Genomic DNA, 22794 nt, shown 5'->3' on the forward strand with positions numbered 1-22794 from the left:
GACTAATACTGGATGATATCACTTATATGTGGCATCTAAAAAAACAGAACAAACTAGTGAATATAAAAAAAATGAAACAGACTCACAGATATGGAGAACAAACCAGCAGTTACCAGTGGGTAAAGGGAATCGAGGAGGGGCAAGATAGGGGTAGAGGATTAAGAGGTACACACTATTATGCATAAAATAAATAAGCTGCAAGGATATACTGTACATCACAGAGAATACAGCCAATATTTTTAATAACTATGAATGGAATATAACTTTTAAAATTGTGAAACACTGTGTTGTACACCTGAAAATTATATGATTGTAAATCAACTGCACCTCAATTTTAAAAAGGGCAGGCTTGGGAGTTCGCACCATGGCACACTGGGTTAAAGATCTGGCATTGCCATAGCTGTGGCATAGGAACTTCCCCCAAAATTTAAAAATTTAAAAAATGAAAAAGGCAGGCTTGGATCTTCATTGACACAAATCTCCAGTTTCCAGGCAGAGGCCTAATCAACCACGTGACCTGAGCATTAAGCATCATTAATAACACGTGCCTCGGGAGCTCCCTTCACCCTCTACCAGACAGCAATTCATTTTATCTCTTAAATAAACACACACACACACAACTTTCGTTCCCCCCCCCACCCCGTTCCCCAGTAGTTATTTTCCTATATATAACAAAATTCTGGACTCTACCAGGATTTTTCTTTTTTTTTTTTTTTTAGGGCCACGCCTGTGACATATGGAGGTTCCCAGGCTAGGGGTCAAATTGGAGCTGTAGCCACCAGCCTAAGCCACAGCCACCGCAATGCTCAGGATCCGAGCAGCGTCTGCGACCTACACCACAGGTCACGGCAATGCCAGATCCTTAAGCCACTGAGCAGCAAGGCCAGGGATTGAACCTGCTTTCTCATGGATGCTAGTCAGATTTGTTTCTGCTGAGCCATGACGGGAAGTCCCCAGGATTTCTTTAAATCTTAGCCTATCCTTAAACATTTTAGCAAATGAATAAATCCATCCTTCCCCCCAGGATTAAGAAGGCACACATTTTGTAGAAAATACTTTAGGAGGAGGCCCAGAAGACCACCCTCCCATCACAGCCACCCCTTGGCCACCTTGCATAACTGCCCGGTGGATTCACATAGGTACATACATCACTTACCACTCACTGGTCAATCACAGCAGTAATGAGCAGAAGCAGAGGTTAGACGTGGGTCCAAACTCCTCGCACAGCAGCTGAGAACTCGGAGGCCAGGCCGTTATGGTGGGTGAAGTTCTCAGGTGGGAAGCAAAGGTTCAAATCCCACAGCCCTAGAGCCTCTGCAACTTTTGTCCGTGGACCATCTGGTCTCCCTGAGGTCCTCCACCTCTTAGCCTGCCAGCCTATGGCTGGATGGAGCATTCCAGGGTTGCAGACCAGCGTGGCCACTGTCCTCGGAGCATTTCAGGCTAAGGTCGTCCTCACACAGAGATTTCTCTGGTGCTCCTGGGCCTAAGACCGTGGTCTCGTGTGTCTGTGTCTTCTTCCTCCTCTTTCCTCTTCCTTCTTCATCTCCCAGCTCACCTCCCTGCTCACGGAGGTCTCCAGGTATGGGAGACATTAGGGGTGTGATTTTCCATTTGTCTGGACATAACCTGCCTCGGCCCCTCTAGGGCCCTGGCCAGGATGTCTCCCTTGGTAACACGCTCCTCCCCTTACGGGCACCCCCGCAGTTCCTCCTTACCCTCACCTGTGTGATTATCTGGTTAAGATCAGACTCCTCTAGTCCTCACTAGTGTGTGCCAGGCAAAGTGCTTTACAGATAGACCAACCAGATACATCGTCACAACAACCTTCAGCTTGGTGTCCTGAATAGCCTCCACTTACAGGTGTGAACATTGAGGTTCTGTGAGTGTCAGTGGCTGGCCCTAGGTCACTTGGGCAGTAGGTGGCCGGCCAGAGCCTGCACCCTTCCCCGCTCAGCCATACTGCCCCTCATCACGGCCCCGCAAAACCCTCTAATAATTCGTGAGATGTCACGTGTGTGCGCTTGCCCCACGTCATAACCCTGCAGAAGACCTTTGGTGGGTCCCAGGAAGCCTGAGTGGCTGTAGAAGAACTTCTCCTTGGGTCCTCTGGGTCCTATGGGTCCTCTTCCAAGGCGCAGCCCAACAGAGTCCAGAATCGGCTACAGTGTCTTACGTCATGGGGGACCACTTCGACCACGATGCTGTCCACTAGGAACCAACTAGTCCAGACGTTTTTGCAGGATCCCTGGCCAATAGGTGCTATTCCACCAAAAAGCTGGCTTTTACATGCTAATATTGGGAGAGGGAACACAGGAGTTGGGGGGGGAGGCATGGAAGGGGAGGGAAAAGAAGAGGAAGAAGGTGGAAGAGGGGGAGGGGGAAGAGGAGAGGGAGGAATGGAAGGAAAAGGAAGAAGAGGGAGGAGGAGAAGGGGAAAGAGGAGAGAGGAAGAGGAGGAGGAAGAGAACTAAAGAGGAAGGACAAGCCAAAGGACAGAGAAAAGCAGAAAATAAGTTCCTTCCCAGCTGCTAGTCCTTTTCACTAGTCTGAAAGGAAAGCCATAAAAGAAGGGGTGCATTTTCTGCCTATTATTTTTATTCCCTTGTCCCCTAGATGTATTGCCTGCACCAAGTAGCAGCCACCATAAAACTCTTCTTTTCAATAGATTGCTATTTGAATTGCAAACGCTAGGCTCTCCAAGAACATATCATCTAGTAAAAAGTAAATATGATAAATATGATAGTGTTACCAGGCAGTTTCTGAAAGGCAGTTCATTGGCACAGAGACACCTGCCAGGCAGAACCTAGTCCTTCCTGTCTCTGCTCCAAGTCTTGGTTGGGTGATGGCTCCATGGGACGCTCCACCCTCCCATCCTATTTTTAATTTTATAAGAAAGTAGATGTATTGACATATTTGTGAACCGGAGGAGGAAAATGTCCAAGTCCCATTTCCACCAAGTGAACCATAAACTCTCTAAAAGCATTTTGTGTAAATTCTCTCCCTGAAAGGTGCTGAATATTTGCTGCATTTTTGAAAAATGGTACATAGACCAAGGTATTTCTGGAGGATTTACATTTTTCTATCAGCGTAGAATTGCTCTTCCTGTGAATCACTGCTTCCTTGCTCTTGTCCCTGTTTTCTGCCGGCCTTAGGGCCTAGAGTGGTTACTGCCCTTAGAGTGTACTTGTTTCATCGGCTTTTCCATTGTCCTGCCCAACCTCCCCTTCAGCAATTTTTATAGTATTAATCCTGGCTTCCCCCTGCTTTCCTTTGGCCTGTTCAATGTGTCTAATACTTGCTTACGTCACTGGAGTCATTGGCTTTATTTACTGTCTGTTCCACTTTTTTTATATACACTTTTTATTCCTATATGCAAAGCTTATTCTTATGCCTCTCCTCTTACTTCTAACATGGCAGACCTCCTTGTGTTTCTGTGCAGAAAATGGATCTTCCTATGTTATAATTTTTTCTTGTATGTGTGTGTCTATTCCACCTTAAGAGCGGGTTTTCTTCTGGGACTTGCAACTTTCACCTTTAACTTCATCTCCTCCTTGATGATTCCTCATCCAGTTGTCTCCTAGCAAAGTGGCCTGATTTCTCTGGCACATGTACTTAACCCTGTGCCAGCTCCAATTTCTACCTAAGACCATAGGTACATCTACAGACTTGTGGCCTTGCAATTTACTTTGCTGATTTTCTGAAAACAATTATTACTTGTTTTTTTTTTTAATGGCCACATCCACGCATTTGGAAATTCTCAGGCTAGGGCTGCAGCTTCGACTTACACCACAGCTGCAGCCATGCCGGATCCTTTAACCCACTGCACTAGGCTGGGGATTGAACCCACGACTCCACAGCGACCCAAGCTGCTTCAGTTGGACTCTTAACCCACTATGCCACGGTGGGAACTCCCCAGCCATTACTTTTCACCACTTGTCCTGCTGGTTGAGTAACCTAAACTTGATAGGCAACATAGTGTTAAGATAGCTGGGTGGCAATAAACTTGGAATAAGCGTTGTCACTGATGTGTCTTGGGTTCGATACCTGGCCTGGTATGGCCAAAATAATAATAATAACAATAATAATAATAATTGGGTGTTCCCTCATGGCCAACCGGTTAAGGATCCAGTGTTGTCATTTCTGTGGTGCAGGTTCCATCCCTGGAGCAGGAACTTCCATGTGCCTCAGATGCAGCCAAAAATAAAAACAAGTAAACTTGGAATAAGAAGGCCTGGGTCCGAGTCCTTCCAGGGCCATGGTGTAGCACGGAGATAATCAGAGCCGGAGTGCTGGCATGGCTGTGTTAGTTAGGTTTTTGGACTGGAAGGAATAAGGACTCCATTGCATGATGTGAATGTGCAAGTGGCCTCTTGGATAACTGAAGAGTAGCTCATAATTGAACTTGACACAGAAGAAGCACCAGTAGCTCAGATCTGGTGTCTTGGTTCCAGGAACCTTGACATTCTCTGTACATTTCATGTCCAGATGTCAGGCTAAAGGGCTCTGCTTGGGGCTTTTCTTTACTGTTTCTCTTACAACGTCCCAGTTGGATAGAACACAGCTCAGCCATATTCCTGGTCCAGTCAGCTGTGGTCAGGTTTCACAGTAGATTTAATTCACAAAAAGATGCAACCAGCCAGAGCAACTTCATGTCCAAAGCACTGCCTGGTACCCATTACCCAGAAGGTGGACACAGCCCTGGTCAGCACTAATGGCAGCCTTTCTAAAGGGCGTTTCTGCACTCTGGTCCTTCTGCTCACTGAGAAAAAGACCCGGTACTCAAATAAATTTGGAAACGGCCTCTATTACCTCTTCCTTTTTAGAGATTCACAGTGTGCATTAGCATATCAAAGATGGGCAGAAACCCTGCAAGAAACAGCTCTATTCTATTTAGCTTGAGGCCTTTTTTTTTTTTTTTTTCGGGCTAGGGGTCCTGTAGGAGCTGTAGCTGCCAGCCTATATCACAGCCACAGCAAGGTGGGATCTGAGCTGTATCTGTAACCTACACCACAGCTCACAGCAACACCGAATCCCTGACCCACTGATCAAGGTCAGGGATCAAAGTCCTGGAGGTCATGTCCTCATGGATACTAGTTGGATTTGTTTCTGCTCTGCCACAATGGGAACTCCCCCTAGTAAACCATTTTTTAATGTAACGTCTTAAGGATACCCAGTGGAAGAGACTTTGACAAGTACTGGCTTAGACCTCATGGCCTGTCAGCTGCCATCAGCTGTCACTCTCTCCTACAGACACAGGTCCCAACGCCTATGCATTGGAACACCTGGGAACATTTGACCCAATAGAGTCAGCCAACGATTATATCCCTGAAATTCTAATTAACTTGGTCTGGGGAGAGGTCTGGAGATTAGAATTTAAATAGTCCCCAGGTACTAGAGCTTTAAGTATTTATGAGTCTATGGTTTCATGGTATAATAATAGCATTTACTGAACACATGCTGTGGGCCAGGCCCTAAACAAGTGTGATTTTATGTTCCTACTTTATCCTTAAATCTACCGTGCCTGAGCGCCTAATACATGTTGCCACCAATTTATAAGAAAATTGAAGCTTCATGAGGCTAAGCCATGAACCCGTGATTGCACAACTTCTGTGCTGCCAAGGCTGAGGAATTAGGGCCTCCTGAATTCTTGGGTATACACAGCATGCCTCTCCCAGGAACCTTCTCTCCCACCAGGTACAGGCACTTCAGTTTGACTAACAACCCACTGCAGAATGAACAATGCCATGAAGAATATCCAAGGTCACTTTCAGCAAAAATATCCCCAAATTCTGCAACTCATGATTATGAAAAATAAATAACAGCAAATACATGGAGCACTGTATTATCTCAGATCCCTGTAAAGACCCAGGTTAATTTCAACACCTCTTTGTGCTGAAAAGCCCCCCTTAATTAACATGGCACCATTCTCAGACATTTAGACCTCAGTGAACTGCTTCACTTATAGTTTGGTGCTATTCAAATGACATGATAACAGCAATTGCATATGCAATAACCTATAAAGCCAAATAAGAATGAATTTAGTTCCTAAATAGTATTGAGCAACTATGAGTTATCTATAGACCCTACAATAGATCTCTTGTCATCCCAAGAAAATTCCTCTGCACATCAATGAGAATACATTCCACTTAACAGCTTATGTCACATGGAATCATCTTCCCAGGGCCGAATGCTCTTTGCACAAGATGACTAGGAGATATTACACCAGGTTTGGGAATTGGCTGCTGCTAAGAAATCCCACACTTAAACCTGAAAACTGTCCACAATAATTTTCCCACTTTTCCTCAAATCAGGGGTGAAAAAAAAATCCTTCACATGCAGAAGCAAGACCTTACTCCTAGCGCTCAGGTGTCTGGAATCTACAACGAACTTCTTAAACCTGGGCTTTGGGGCACCAAGAGGCCATTTGGAAGGGCTTGGCTGCCACCTTGTGGTAAAAATATGCATTACCATCCAAAGCGAGAGCCTACGTAACACGTACCCTGCTGCAAACAGCTTCTTCCATGCTAACAGTGCGCATGACATCTTTCGCCGTGCCCCAAAAAGCTAAAAGAGGTAGGTGATATTAAAGTGTCTGGCAATAGCCCTTGATCGGGAATAGGTTATTTTATTATATTTTCGGCTGCACCCAAGTTATGTGCAAGTTCTCAGGCCAGGGATTGAACCCTTGCCACAGCAGCGCCCCTAGACATTGCAGTGACAGTGCTGATCCTTAACCCCCTTCACCACAACGCAACTCCTGGGAATAGGTTACCTTAACCACTGGTTCCTTCAAAGCAGCTGTTGATTTGCTTCTCTACTCCTAATTTTGAAAAAGCTAGTGTATGCCAAATTCTCTCACCATTGACTATGCTTCAAAGAAAATAATATATATATATAATATATATATATATATATATATATATATACTTTTTTTCTTTTTAGGGCCACACCTGCAGCATATGGGAAGTTCCCAGGCTAGGGGTCGAATTGGAGCTGCAGCTGCTGGCCTACACCACAGCCCTGACACCACCAGATCCTTAACCCACCAATCGAGGCCAGGGATGGAACCCACATCCTCATAGATACTAGTCAGATTCTTAATCCACTGAGCCACGAGAATATCAAGAAAACTATATCGTAGCTGTAAGACAGGTCTTAACTCCAGGGCTATTTTCTCTCCTTTCTTCTCCCCCTAATCTCTCTCTTCTCTTTTCCACTCTCCCTTCCCTCCCTCCTTCCTTCATTACCTTCCCTGTTTCAGTTCCTTTACAAAGAAAGCTCTATATCCAATTCATCTGTTACTTACTGGCTGTGTGGCTTTGAGTTTAAATATCCCAGGAGTTCCCCTGTAGTTCAGTGGGTTAAGGATCCAGCATTGTTACTGCAGCAGCTTGAATCCCTGGTCCTGTAATTTCTTCCTGTTGCAGGCATGGCAAAACAAAACAAAACAAAACAAAACAAACAAACAAAAAAAAACCCACCCAAAGACTGGTTTTTCACATTTTTAAAAGATTAGGCAGGGAGTTGGGTGAGGATGGGGAGCCAATATGTTTCAGAGAACACTTATGGCCCAGAGGGCTCACTCTAGCTTGCTATCACATAAATATCACCTCTAAGTAGTCTTTAAAACAAATAAAATTAGAATCTGACTTTCTTCATATTAAAAATGGAACAATTCTCTGTGGCACAATGGGATCAGTGGCATCTCTGCAGCACTGGGATGTAGGTTCAATCCGCCACCCAGCACAGTGGGTTAAAGGATCTGGTGTTGCCATAACTGTGGTGTAGGTCACAACTGCAGCTCAGATTTAATCCCTGACCTGAGAACGCCATATGCTATAGGGCAAACAAAAAAGAAAAAACAGATAAACAAAAAATGCAAATGGGAACAGTTCTGGAGTTCCCTGGTGGCTCCATGCATTAAAGATCTGGTGTTGTCACTGCAGTGGCTCAGGTCACTGCTATGGCAGGGTTCCATCCCTAGCCCAGGAACTTCCACATGCCACGGGCACAGCCAAAACAAAAACAAAAACAAAAAATTCTTACATAGTTTTTGTATAAATTATGCAATATAAACATTTATTAAAGCATCAGATCATAAACTGCTAAATAACTGTAAGATACCATTTTTCCTTAAACAGAATTTTTCGTCAGTGAGCCACTCAATTTGTATAACCTCCAGCTACCAGACTACCAGAAAAAGCTTCTGACATTCAGACACAAAAAACCCTGAAAACAGCCCAGTGTTCAAATAAAATATAAAAAGATTTATTCCAAAGCCATACCCAACAGGTATAAATGGTGAAATGCATCTGTTTCAAAGACTTAATAAAAAGCACAATCATTACATTTTACATTTTCTAACAATTCCAATAAAGTGGCTAACATATTTACTCGTTTCTATAAAACGTATTTTCTTTAAATGCAAAATAGGCAAATGCAAATGTAGTACTTTATTATGAAATTATCCTCAATGTGGGAAACTCTCACTCATGGACAGAATCACACTGCCACCTGCTTCTTAAAATGAGATAAGGAGATAAATGTTGAGACTGGTTTTTTTCAGGCCACTTTCAGATGTTTATGCCTCTCTGACTAAAAGTACAACACAGCCTTGACAATTCCTTTCCAGTGAATTGTCTTCTTAGTGTTTACTCAGTATTCTGGACCAAAAAAAGCAGCAATACCACTCACTTCAAAATTCATCTGTTGGAGTTTATGTTGTGGCTCAGTGGAAATGAATATTACTAGCATCCATGAGAATGCAGGTTCATCCCTTGCCTTGCTCAGTGAGTTAAGGATCCACCATTGCTGTGAGCTGTGGTGTAGTATGCAGAAGCGGCTCAGATCTGGTGTTGCTGTGGCTATGGTGTAGGCCAGCAGCCACGGCTCCGATTTGACCTCTAGCCTGAGAACCCCTATGTGCTGCAGGTGTGGCCCTAAAAAGACAAAAAAAAAAATAATCTGTTATAAGTCTTTTTAAACAATATTAAGATCACAAATCAAAGCTATCACTACAGTAACTATTTCCTTTACAGGTATTTTAATAAAGATTCCTAAACTCTAGAAGACTTTTCATAATCCTTTAATGCAAGAGTCAGCAAACACGTTCTGTAAAGATCCAGATAATAAATATTTTAGGTTTTTTGTGTCACTTCTCTGTTGCATATTCTCCCTTTTTCATTTTTTTACAACTTTAAAATACATTAAAAAAATTAGCTCTGCTGTACACTGTTAGTCCTCTACTTAAAAAAATAGGAGTCATTAGTCTCTAAATTAGACTACTCAAGTGTTAATAAAATGTAAACTTCATATTTTGCAGTAAAATAAATCCATGGTTGCCAACCACTAAATTGAAATTTCATAAACAGTAAGAAATGATTTCCATCCAAAGAGTGAGACTGCATTTCAGATAGCCATTTTAATCACTGGCACTTTCCTATGGCTTCTTTTTTGTGTTGAATTAGATTATTTACGTGTGTCCTTACCCTTTTTTTTTTTGTCTTTTATAGGGAAAAATAATCTTCTGGCAGCTAATTTGATATTTGCGAAATCAAAGATTAAAATACTTCCACGCTAAAAGAGGTAGACGCATACACACAGGCAAATACAGTTACAAATATGTGCGCAATGGAGCCACTATTTGAGATAATAAATGCTCTTCACGGCTAAGAAGGAACCAGCTAAAAGGTACATCAAACGGTCCTAAAGAACACATTCTCATTTGTTTTTATCATATGTGGTTGTTACATTTGGGGAAAACATGATGTGCATATGAAATGTGTGAACATGAATTAATGCAAGAGCATGGTTTATTCAGGTTCTTGATGCATATAACCTGGCTTGACTAAAAAGATTATTGCAGAGATTTCAATGGAGGTTAGTTTGGACTCATCGAGTAAAAGAGATATGTTTATAATACTGTTTGATCTATAACAAGGTCCTATAGCTTGGTACTGAGAACCACAACCGTGTGTGTGTGTGTGTGTGTGTGTGTGTGTGTGTGTGTGTGTTTGCATGTTTTCCTTTTCTACTACACACAGTGCTATGAACAAACCTTGGCAAATATACGAGTGTGTGAATTGACTCAAATACATCATCAAATACATCATTAATAAGTTGGAAGCCTCTAGAATGATGATCCCATGATTATTTGATTAAAAACATTTACAAATTGTAAAGTGAAGAAAGTTGCCAACTTTGGTATCCCCTAAGAAGGCTCCATTACATCTTGAGCCCACGCTCAATTTCTGAACTATATACAAATTACAGTTTTCAGTGCAAAAATAGTATTTTGATAAATAGTAATGACACAAAAATCACATGAAACAGTTAAAGACTATAAAACACATAAGTAATATCCTGAAGGCATGTTTTGGTATTTAAAAAAAGGTAATTTGGGGCTAGGAAATAAAAGCCTGGTTTACTGATTTTACTGGAAGGTGAGTGGGGTCGGGGACCATTTAAATACTCCCTTTTGGCAAAAAGACTCAACACATTTAGAGCTCATCATGTTTGTTCTTAAAAGGCCACTTTGGGTGTTGCAATACATGGTCTGCAGCCTGAAGGACAAGGAACATAAATTCTTCTACATCAAAAGAGTAGTTGGTAAATTTTGGATGTTCCCCCAGAGTTGGGTGGTGACCCTGCAAAACCAAAGCAAAAGACAAATACATAAGCCATTAAGGACATAGTTTTCTGAACCAGAAGACAATTATTTTGCTTCAGGCAAAGCAACTATTTTAATTTATGCTCTATCTCGGAGGTTGACACATTTTTTCCGTTAATGGGCCAGAAAACGTGTATTTTCTGCTCTGCGGACCATATATATGGTCTTCACCACAGTTAGTCAACCCTGACACAGAAGTGCTCAAGCAGCCCCAGATAACACATAAAAAGAGCAGCAGGACTGTGTCCCAATAAAACTTTATTTATACAAACACGTGGTGGGCCAGATTTAGCTCCCTCCTCTATGGTTTGCTGACCCCCTCCTCTAAATAATTTAATAGATCTCTCTAGGCTCAGATGTCACAATGTTGTCTTTTCCACGTAAAGATAGTAGTTAATTTCCGTTTTCCCCCGGTTTTCGAATAGAAAACATAACAATTCACAATTCCAGAGAAGACCAGTCTATCTTCCAAGTTCAAAGGCAGTTTGTCATGTTATCTAGACACCTTATATCAATTAAAAAGCAAAACAATAGGGAGTTCCTGTTGTGGCTCAGGGGTAACAAACTCGACTTATTACCCTTCAAGACACAGGTTCAATCCCTGGCTTCGCTCAGTGGGTTAAGGCTCCTGCGTTGCCATGAGCTGTGGTGTAGGCTCAGATCCCACATTGCTGTGGCTGTGGCTGTGGTGTAGGCCGGCAGCTGCAGCTCCAATTCAACCCCTAGCCTGGGAACCTCCATATGCCATGGGTGCAGCCCTAAAAAGACAAAAAAAAAAAAAAGCAAAACAAGGTGAATTTTGTCATTGAACTTTACCTTATCTTGAGGAAAGACTTTGTTCTGCCTTCGCCAAGTGATATAGTGGACACCTCTCAGCCTGGCCAGGTCCAAGTAACAGCGTTCGTCCCCACAGTTGTACCTAAGGATACAAGGGCATCCCCAGAGGGGGCTTTTGCCTGGGATTTCTAGCCAATCCATAGTTCTCTAGGGAAACAAATGCACCTCCCAAATATGTCCTTGCAAAAGGTATTATAAACAGTGAAGAAGAGCAAAGAGATTCACATTCATGGCAGCAGTGTTCACAAGAGCCAAAGGGTGGAAACAACCTGGATCTCCATCAACTGATGAATGGATAAATCAAGCATAGTATAGCCATTCAAGGAAGAACTGCTGACAATAAAAAGGAATGAGTCCTGGTTATGCTACAGCAAGGATGAACCTTGAAAACATGACGCTACGTGAAAGATGCCAGTCAGAAAAGCCCTTATATTGTATGACCCCATTTACAGGAAATGTCCAATAGGCAAATCTAAAGAGACAAAGTAGATGAGTGGTTTCCAGAGGCTACGGGGAGGATGGAATAAGAAATAACTCAGCGTACTGAGATTTTTGGTGGGTAATGAAAATATTATAAAATTGCGGTGGTTACACAACCCTATCAATATTCTAAAACCAATGAATTATACAATTTAAACGAATGAATTGTCTGATATGGTCATTATGTCTCCATAAAACTGTTTAGAGAAAAACACATTAAAAAAAGACAGCAACATGGATGGAACTAGAGACTCTAATACTAAGTGAAGTAAGAAAGAGAAAGACAAATACCATTTGATATCACTTATATCTGGAATCTAATATATGGCACAAATGAACCTTTCCACAGAAAAGAAAATCATGGACTTGGAGAACAGACTTGTGGTTGCTAAGGGGGAGGGGGAGGGAGTGATATGGATTGGGAACTTGGGGTTAATAGATGCAAACTACTGCCTTTGGAATGGATAAGCAATGAGATCCTGCTGTATAGCACTGGGAACTATATCTAGTCACTCAGGATGGGGCATGATAATGTGAGAAAAAAGAATGTATACATGTATGTGTGACTGGGTCACCTTACTGTATAGTAGAAAATTGACAGATAACTGTAAACCAGCCATAATGGAAAAAATAAAAATCATTAAAAAAGAAAAAAAGTGAGAGGGAGTTCCTGTTGTGGCTCAGCAGGTTACGAATCTGACTGACTGGTATTCATGAGGTTGCAGGTTCGATCCCTGGCCTCACTGAGTGGGTTAAGGATCTGGCGTTGCAGTGAACTATGGTGTATAGGTTACAGACACAGCTCAGATCCAGTGTTCCTGTGACTGTGAGGTAAGCTGGCAGCTGAAGCTCTGATTCAATCCCTAGCCTGGGAATTTCCATATGCCACAGGTGTGCCCCTAAAAAGCAAAAAAAAAAAAAAAAAAAAAAAAAGTGAGAAATTATTTTTTAAATAATACTGTAACTAGATTACTTTAACTTCCAAAAATTAGAAGAAGATCAAGGAAGGGAAGGGACCTTTATCAAGAGGGCTGTAAACTTGGTGTTAGCTTCTAACACCCTGGTCTTTGTGCACATGGACATGGTCTTGGGGCAGGTAGCACATCCCGCAAAGACCTGACATTTTTCAATTACATTTCTTTCCTTCCCTCCTTCCCTCCTCCCCCTTCTCTCTGAGGAGAAAAGAGGAATTGAAAGAGAATCCACAAGTAATCCAGCTATTTCCCTAACATACATATTTTTTAAATGTTTTCTCAGGTTGTTGGAAGTTCTTGACAGTCTCCCATTTAAATGCCAAGTCAAAGAGTTCCCACTGTGGCACAGTGGGATTGGCAGTATCTCTGAAGTATTGGGATGCAGGTTCAATCACTGGCCTGGCATAGTGGGTTAAGGATCTGGCATTGCCACATCTGTGGTGTAGGTTGCAACTGCAGCTCAGATCTGATCCCTGGCTGGGGAACTTCATATGCCACAGGGCGGCCAAAAAAGAAAAAAAGTTAAAAAAGCAAATGCCAAGTCAAATCATTTTTAAAGTGCAACCATAAAACCAAGATTTTTATTTTATTTTTGCTTTTTAGGGCCACACCTGAGGCATATGGAAGTTCCCAAGCTAGGGATCGAATCAGAGCTACAGCTGCTGGCCTACACCACAGCAACAGCAACAGGGGATCTGAGCCGTGTCTGTGAACTACATCACAGCTCATGGCAATGCCAGATCCCTGACCCAGTGAGTGAGTCCAAGAATCAAACCCACACCCTCATGGATACTAGTCAGATTCATTTCTGCTGAGACATGACGGGAACTCCCAAAATCAAGATAGTTAGATGCAAGGGGAAGAATCAGGTAACAGTAAATGCTCTTGGTCTTCAGAGCAGAATTATTATGGGAGAGAAGGCCCTGTCTCTAAAACGAACCACTGAGTTAAAGGAACACTAGGAAAGTCAGTTCGCCTGGAGGCCTCAGTTTCCCTGTGTATGGAATCAGGGAGTCCTAGGCAAAGGGATCAGCTTATGCTCTGGAACGGTGTTCTCTACCTAATATGTACATTGTACATGTCCTCAAATTCCTTCCCTCTCTCTCTTTCTTTTTTTGGCCATGATCAAGACCAAAAACATTCCTATTGTCGGGCTAGGGATTGAACATATGCCACAGCAGCAACCCAAGCCACAGCAGTGACAACGTTGAATCCTTAACTCACTGAGCCACCAGAAACCTCCAAATTCTCTCTTTATTTCTTATTTTTTTGAATTTTTAAATTATAGTTGATTTTCTTTTTAAATTGTTGTAGAAAACACATCACATAAACTTGACCATCTTAATGATTTGTTAAGAGTGCGGTGCAGCTATTGTGTAACCAATTTCCACAACACTTTCATCTTACAAAAGTGAAACCATCCCCATTAAACACTTAAGTTCCTGTTCAGGTCTTGCCAGTTGCCCACCTACTTTCTCTATAAATCTGACTACTCTGCGTAGCTCATGTAAGTGAAAGCATACAGTATTTGTGCTTATGAGAATAGTTTATGTCACTTACCATAATGTCCTCAAGGGTCATTCCTTTCATAGCATAAGACAGAATTTTTTTCCTTTTTATTTTTTTATTTTATTTTTTTTATTTTTTGCTTTTTAGGGCTGCATCCATGGCATCTGGAGGTTCCCAGGCTAGTGGTCAAATCAGAGCTACAACTGCCAGCCTATAGCACAGCCACAGCAATGCCAGATCCTTAACCCACTGAGTGAGACCAGGGATTAAACCCGCAACCTCAGGGTTCCTAGTGGGATTCGTTTCCGCTGTGCCATGACGAAAACTCCCAGAATTTTTTCCTTTGAAAGTCTGGGTGTGTGTTTGAGTGTGTGTGCTTATCCATTCAGAGGTCAATGGACACCTGGGTTGCTTCCGCCTTGGCTACTGTGAATAACACTACCATGAACATGGGTGTACAACACACAGCTCCTCTTTTAACATAATAATGACACTGACTGCAGGGAAATGCTTTCAGTTTGAGAAGCACAAAGCAATGCACTCAGAGGAAGGAAACAACAGAGTCACATCTCCTGCATGATGCTGAGATGAGGGAGGAAGGGGATATTTGCTTGCTAAGTGCAATGGCAGGCTGCAGACTTCACATTTTTCAAGTCTCTTTTTCTTCCTAGACGCCTATACGATGTGACTTCTTTGTAATGATTAAATATTAAGCCTTCAGAGGCTCTGAACAAAAGTCTCAGCATGCATAAAATGCATTATCAGCTGCCTCTGTGTAAAACTGTCCCCAAACACTTACAGTTCAAATACAGCAGCCCAATCTGGAAGGAAAAGTAAGTGGGTAAGGCCAGCTCCGTGCATTCCAATAAATATGTCCGTGTTATGTGTGATCCTTAGCTGATCTAAAAACGCAAGTTCTCTGGACACATAAAGAACAACAAAAGAAAGAAGGGGAGAAAAGTATTGAGTAAGCTTTTGACTCATGATGTCAACATTTATACAAGTGTCTTTCCCAACTTAAATCCCATTCCACCGTGGTTTTTTGCCAATTTCAAGCCTACACCAGGAATTAACAACTTAATTGCTTAATAACTTAACAGACTTGTGGTTGCCAAGGGTGGGGGGGGGATAGGTTTGGGAGAGGGATGGAGTGGGAGGTTGGGGTTAGCAGATGTAAGCGGTGATACACGGAGGGGATAAACAACAAGGTCCTGTTGTATAGCACAGCTCACTCTACTAGGATAAACCATAGTGGAAAAGAATACTTTAAAAAAGAACATATACATGTATAACTGAATCACTTTGCTATAGAGCAGAAATTAAGACGACAGTGTAAATCAAATATACTTCAATTTTTTAAAAAAGATACTCTGAAATAAATAAACAAATTTAATTAAATAAGACAATTTCTCCTAGGCCAAAAAAAAAAAAAAAGGATAGTGTAGCAACATCAGTCCACCTATAACTAAAGGGCTTCTAGCCCCTGTGCCTGGGCTCCTCACCCACCCACTTCACTCACTGATGGCGTCTCCTTGTCCCCTTTGGGGTCTATGACTACCAGCAACTCCCATTTGAAAAGCTCTTACTCTCCCCCATTAACTCATCCAGCAAAAGATGACAGGGTCTGCCCAAGAGTAGGTTATTACTTACTTATACTTATAATCGACAATCCGGACCTCAAAGGTAGATACCGTCTTCAGTGCATTAACAAGCTGGCGGGGGGGGGACAAAACAGAAACATTTAGAATTACTTTCCCTTCCTTCTCTTCTGTTTTACTTACCTTGGAGTTTCCAAATTTCTTATTTTTGATATAAAATATTTTTCACATGTGAAATATCCTTCCAGTCTATTGTTTTAATGCTTAACTGAGTTCAAATGCAGGTTCCACCCCTACTTTTTTTTTTGTCTTTTTTTGTCTCTTCTTGGGCCACTCCCGTGGCATATGGAGGTTCCCAGGCTAGGGGTCTAATCAGAGCTGCAGCTACAGGCCTACACCAGAGCCACAGCAATGTGGGATCCAAGCCTCATCTTCGACCTACACCACAGCTCACGGCAACGCCGGATCCTTAACCCACTGAGAAAGGCCAGGGATCGAACCCACAGCCTCATGGTTCTTAGTCGGATTCGTTAACCACTGAGCCACGACGGGAACTCCCCACCCCTTCCTTTTAAGGAGTACATGCTACCTCCCTAAAATTGCACTGCCCTGGCTTGCTGCAAGACTGAAAGGAGAAAACTCCTAAGAGCAAAGGCTTTGGCACCAATGCACTGTAAGTGCATCTTTTTTTTTTTTTTTGTCTTTTTGCCTTTTCTAGGGCTGCTCCCATGGCACATGGAGGTTCCCAGACTAGGGGTCTAATTGGAGCTGTAGCCACCAGCCTGTGCCACAGCCACAGCAACGCGGGATCCTTAACCCACTGAGCAAGGCCAGGGATCGAAGCCACAACTTCATGGTTCCTAGTCAGATTTGTTAACCACTGAGCCATGACGGGAACTCCTCAACTTTCAACACATATTTGTTGGGCACCTATGTTGTTCCAGAATTTTCTTCGTACCCATTATCTCATTTCAGATAAACTCCTAGTGCTTTTCTTCACCAACTGAAGATCCTAAATTATTGGCAGAAAGACACTTTCAACATTTCTTCATAGGAAAACAACTATTCTTTCAGCAAAGAGAAAGCAACTAAGCCTGATTAATCCATCATAAATACATCGCCATGGTTCTCTGTGTCCCTCACACCTAAGCTGTCTCAACCCAACACCATGGATCACTGTTTTCAGAAACATCCTGCGTTTGTATCCTGTTGCCTCGAGATACACACTATTACTGCAACAGCAATAGTTTCAGAAGCGGCACTGAGTATACACATAAATTGTGTCAGCATTTCTAAGTGCTTTTGGTACATGCCACTTAATGCTCATAAAAATCCCATCAAGGAAGTATGATCATTGTGTGCATTTCACAGATGGTGTAATGAGACCTTAGAGAAGTTAAATAACTTTCCCAGGATCTCCAAGCTAACAAAAGGAAGAACCAAAATTAGGTCATCTGACCCCAGAACCTGTGTTCTTAACCAGCACATTCCATGCTCCTGCTTATAAAAAGCAACAGGCAAAAAAAAAAAAAAAAGGAAAAGGCAGTGGCCAAAATCCAGTCCCCTACCCCTGTGTCTCTCTCTGTCTCTCTGTCTCTGTCTCTTTCTCCCTCTCTCTCTCTCTCTCTCACACACACACACAGAGTCATAAAATGGAAGTTTCTCTCACTAGACAACCCCTGGAATTCCACAGGCACACTCCTCCTATCAATAAGTTGGAGTGAGAAATCTAGAATTCCATTTTCCAGGGGAGAATTAATCAGGGGGCATGAGCCTGGTCTTTCAATGAGATGGGCCCACAGAAAAGGAATCACGTGTTTCTGTGGGTCCCACGGGAAACACGCTCTTCTTCAGAATTTCTAGTCACACCTGAGAGGTGTGGCATGATTATTCTAGCTGTGAGGTTGGGCAGGATGGCATGTCCCACCATTTAACGACGGTACCTGAGTTTTGTTAGCTATTCACAAGCCAAGGGCAAGGTGCCTTCCTCTCTGATTGGGAGCAGCTGTTCCCAGGGATGCCAATCCAGGGATGCAAGCAGCTGAGTGGGCACTCTTTGGCTCAGAGATGGAGCTGAATTACCAAATCCCACCAAGTGGGCAACCTGAAGGTGGGTCCAAAAACGTCAATGGCTGCAGTGTAGCATCCGCTGGTGCTACCTTTCTTTTTTCTTTTTTCTTTTTTTTTTCTTTTTTTTTGCTTTTTAGGGCCATACTTGAGGCACATGGAGGTTCCCAGGCTAGGGGTCGAATAGGAGCTGTAGCCGCTGGTCTACATCACAGCCACAGCAATACCAGATCTGAGCTGTGTCTGTGACCTACACCACAGCTCATAGCAACACCAGATCCTTTACCTACTGAGTGAGACCAGGGATCGAACCTGCATCCTCATGGATACTAGTCAGATTCCTTTCTGCTGAGCCACAATGGGAACTCCAGTTGCTACCTTTCTAATGGACTTCTTTCCAGAGGTTGATGCTATTCCTTAGCCTGCCCCTTCCCGATGGCCTGGGAAGCAGGAGGGTCAGCCTCCTCCAAGGTCCTCTTGTGTTAGAGCAGTGGAGCACTCTGCTTAAGCAGGCTCAGAGAGCTCCCACTGTGGATCCAGCAACTAGTATCCAGGAGGACGCAGGTTTGATCCCCGGCCTCACTCAGTGAGTTAAGGATCCAGCATTGCCAAGAGCTACCATGGTGTAGGTCACAGATGTGGCTCAGATCCCACGTTGCTGTGGCTGTAGCGCAGGCCAGCAGCTGCAGCTCCAACTTGACCCCTAGCCTAGGAACTTCCAGGTACCATGGGTGCAGCCCCCAAAAGACCAAAACAAAAAAGAAGAAGAAGAAGAAGCAGGCTCGGGAGTTCCCTGATGGTTAAGGATTCAATGTTGTCACCTCTGTGGCTCAAGTTCCATCGCTGGCCTGGAAACTTCTGCATGCCATGGGCATGGCCAAAAACAGAAGAAAGCAGGCTCAGAGTCTGACTACCAGAGTCCACCCCCCATCACTCTGCTCACTAGCTAGGGGACCTTGGGCATGTTTTTTGTTTTTGTTTTTTCAATTTTATTTTATTTTTTGTTTTTTTTTTTGTTGTTGTTTTGTCTTTTTTAGGGCCGTACCCTCAGCATATGGAGTTCCCAGGCTAGGGGTCCAATCGGAGCTGTAGCCTCTGGCCTACATCAGAACCACAGAAAAGTGGGATCTGAGCCACATCTGTGACCTACACCACAGCTCACGGCAATGCCAGATCATTAACCCATTGAGTATGGCCAGGGATCGAACCCAAGTCCTCATGGATGCCAGTCAGGTTCGTTAATTACTGTGCCACAATGGGAACGCCTTAATTTTTTTTTTTTTTTTTAATTTTACGGCTGCACCTGCAACATATAGAACTTCCCAGGCCAGGGAATGAATCAGAGCTGCAACTATGACCTATGCCACAGCTATGGCAACGACCTTGGGCATGTTTTTTAATCTCTAAGCTTCATTGTTCTTGTATAAAATAGAGAATAATAATAAAATACCTATATTCCAGGTTTTCTGGAAGAGTTGGAAGACATGTATGGGGGACACAGAGCAACACGCTTGGCCCACAATTGCACTCAATGCGTGTTACGTATGCCAGTAAATACTGTTGATCGGCCTGCTAATGAGGCTTCCCATCCATATACCCCAACATTGCATTACTTGATATATTTTTGTTTCCAGGTCTTTAAACCTCCCCCACCCCATCCCCCACACACACTGTTCATTTCTTCCATCCACACTGCCTGCAATCAGTGCCTCATTACACCATATGTCTAACTCCTCCATAATCCATATGGGTCTCAAGAAGAGATGCTAATTACATAATGTGGATCAGCCTGCTAGGCATCCAAACTAATTTATGTACATTTTACCCATCAAACCCCACCCCCACCTCCCTCCCACTAAGTTATTTCTGGCTCAAGTCCACTGAATTGCTCAAGCTAAAAGCCCAGGAGTTCACACTTGATTCTCAATATCTCTCCTGGTCTTACCTGACATGATACCTGTACACTCCCGCAGTAAGTATCACAGGCTTTATCTCCAAGACAGATCGTGAAACCATTTTTTTTTTTTTTGTCATCCCCACTGTCATCCCCTTCATCTCAACTCTGATCGAGGTGACAGCTCTTAATCAATCTCCCTGCTCCTACTCTTGCAGCCAGAGTAATTTAAAAATAAATAAGTCAGCTCATGCCTCTTTCTATGTCTTCATCTTCTGTTTGCTGCTATGACAAATTACTACAAACTTAGCATCTTAAAACAACACGATTTATCCTCTTGCAGTTCTGGAGGACAGCAGGCTGACACAGGGAGCTAGAAATCTCACTGGGATGTAATCAAGATGTAAGCAGCATTGCCCTCCTTCAAGAGTCTCTAGGTGAGATGTTTGCCTTTTCCAGCATCTAGGAGCCATCCCTGTTAGAATACATCTTTTTTTTTTTTTTTTCCGCTTTTTAGGGCCACACTAGCGGCATGTGTAGGTTCCTGGGCTAGGGGTCAAATCACAGCTACAGATGCCAGCCTATACCACAGCCACAGCAACACAAGATCCGAGCCTCATCTGCGACCTACACCACAGCTCACGGCAATGCCAGATCTTTAACCCACTGAGTGAAGCCAGGAATTGAACCCGCAACCTCACGGTTCCTAGTTGGATTCATTTCTGATGCGCCATGACAGGAACTCCCAGAATAAATCTTAACTAATGCAAGGACATTGTTCAGCTATGCTGTCACAGGGAGGGGCCTTCCAAGGTGATCTTATTGGGGTTAAGTATAATTTATGAATTGATAGTGTTGAAATGAGTCAGGGAGCCTAAGAGATGAACCACTTCTAAGATACATGAAAAGGATAGAGACTTTTCCAACTTAATCTGCTGTTGATGCCACCATATTACCACACTTAACAATCTCCCAAAAGATACTCTCCCAATTGCTTGGCTGCTAGCTTGTCCAGAGACAAAATGTTTGGCAATCCATGGCAGCAAAAGCAGGACTCAGAGGCAGTTTTTTCTGTTTCCACTCTGAGTTGGTGCAGATGAATGTCAACACTAAGGCAAACTCGCTTAGCAGTGGGTGATTTGATGACTTCCAGGAGAAATCGAATTAAGTGAACTGGGCACAGCCATCACAGTTTTCAAAACATTAATAATTTCAAATCAATGCATTCAGAATGATGTGAAAAAATAAAACACTTCAGTCATAGGAAGTTAAAGTCAATATGATGATACTGAAAATGCACACCAAAGACTAACCTCATTTTGGTTGAGTATTTTCCGGTATTCTGTGCTCCGTGCAAGAATGGTGACTCGAATTTTTCCATCCTGTGGAAAAGGCAAAATAATGCTATGTATGCCTCAACAGATAAATGAAGACCTGAACCTAAAATGTGATTTTTACCAAGAGATGAAACTCAATAAAGGAGACTCATATTTTTTTAGCCCGATTTCTTCAGTTTTCTCAGGGAATAAAAATGTATCCACCTTAGCTACAAAGGAAAACCTGTTCATTCCACTACATCTCTTTGGTTGGTTGGGTGGCTTTGGGGGCAGAGGTTATATGCAGGAGGTAGAGGGTTTGGGGAGGACAGGGAGATATAGAGAAAGGAGAAAAAAAAGAAAATAAAAGGAGAAAAAAGCACATTCTTCCATTGTCTCTTAGTTTATCGCAGTTTCCTAGGTTTCTGACATGATTTCCGATCACTCCAGGTGAGAAAACATTAACCCAGAAAACACTGTCTGCTGATGATCTCCCGTTTCTGAAGCGCTGGTAGTGATTTTTTTTTTTTTTTTTGTCTTTTTTAGGGCAGCACCCGTGGGATATGGAGGTTCCCAGCCTAGGGGTTGAATTGGAGCTGTAGCTGCTAGCCACAGCCACAACCACAGCAGCTCAGGAGCTGAGTCGAGTCTGTGACCTACACCACAGCTCACAGCAACACTGGATCCTTAACCGACTGAGCAAGGCCAGGGATGGAACCTGCGTCCTCATGGGTGCTAGTCACATTCATTTCCACTGAGCCACAACGGGAACGCCTGGTAGTGATTTTTATTTGGGGTGAAATGTCAAACCCACCTCAGTGCCAATAATGTATTCATTACCTTGGGACCCTGTTGTGTGATATTCAGTCTGTGTAATACATGCTGGGAAAATGCCCTGAATAATCCAGTATTTTGACAGCCAGATATCTAAAATAAAAAAACAATTATTTCCTATTACAATGAATAATTTCCACATTACTATTTAAGATGTTCTTAAGTTATATATGTTATCTTAAAATCTATCAAGAATAAAGTCTAAGAATATGAATGTAAACCACAGACAGACTTACCAGAGGGGTGTTATAGAACAGCCCATATCTCATCCGAGGAAGTAAGGAAAAAATAGCTTCTTTAAAACATACCTAAGAATGAAGATATTTTAAAAGGTAAGAGAATACAATTTGCACCCTTCATGCCAAAACATAAAAGAATGAATTAATATATTTTTCATTAAAATATTTTGAGAGTTTCCACTGTGGTGCAATGCGATTGGTGGCATCTTGGGAGTACTGGGACTCAGGTTCGATCCCCAACCTGCCATAGTTGTTTAAGGATCCAATGTTGCTGCAGCTGCAGCTTAGGTCACAACTATGGCTTGGATCCAATCCCTGGTCTGATAACTCCATATGCCACAGGGTAGTCAAAAAAGAAAAAAAGAAAAAAATGA

The 22794-nt window shown here is 42.8% G+C and overlaps 1 protein-coding gene across 4 annotated transcripts in view; it reads right to left on the reverse strand.

The window, feature by feature from the left end:
• Positions 1-8976: 8976 nt before the first annotated feature.
• The window catches only part of EOGT (EGF domain specific O-linked N-acetylglucosamine transferase), a 40824-nt gene continuing 27006 nt past the window's right edge, over positions 8977-22794 (reverse strand). For all 4 annotated transcript variants that reach the window (XM_047778981.1, XM_047778998.1, XM_047778989.1 and 1 more), the window contains 7 exons: positions 22418-22489; positions 22188-22274; positions 21345-21413; positions 16123-16184; positions 15272-15391; positions 11489-11591; positions 8977-10649 (listed from right to left, as the gene is read on the reverse strand). In XM_047778981.1, coding sequence (XP_047634937.1) covers positions 10503-10649; positions 11489-11591; positions 15272-15391; positions 16123-16184; positions 21345-21413; positions 22188-22274; positions 22418-22489 — 660 coding nt within the window. In that variant the 3' untranslated portion in view covers positions 8977-10502. The remainder of the gene's footprint in view (positions 10650-11488; positions 11592-15271; positions 15392-16122; positions 16185-21344; positions 21414-22187; positions 22275-22417; positions 22490-22794) is intronic.

This window comes from Phacochoerus africanus, chromosome 1 (genome assembly GCF_016906955.1).
Source record: "Phacochoerus africanus isolate WHEZ1 chromosome 1, ROS_Pafr_v1, whole genome shotgun sequence".
Classification (NCBI taxonomy): domain Eukaryota; kingdom Metazoa; phylum Chordata; class Mammalia; order Artiodactyla; family Suidae; genus Phacochoerus; species Phacochoerus africanus.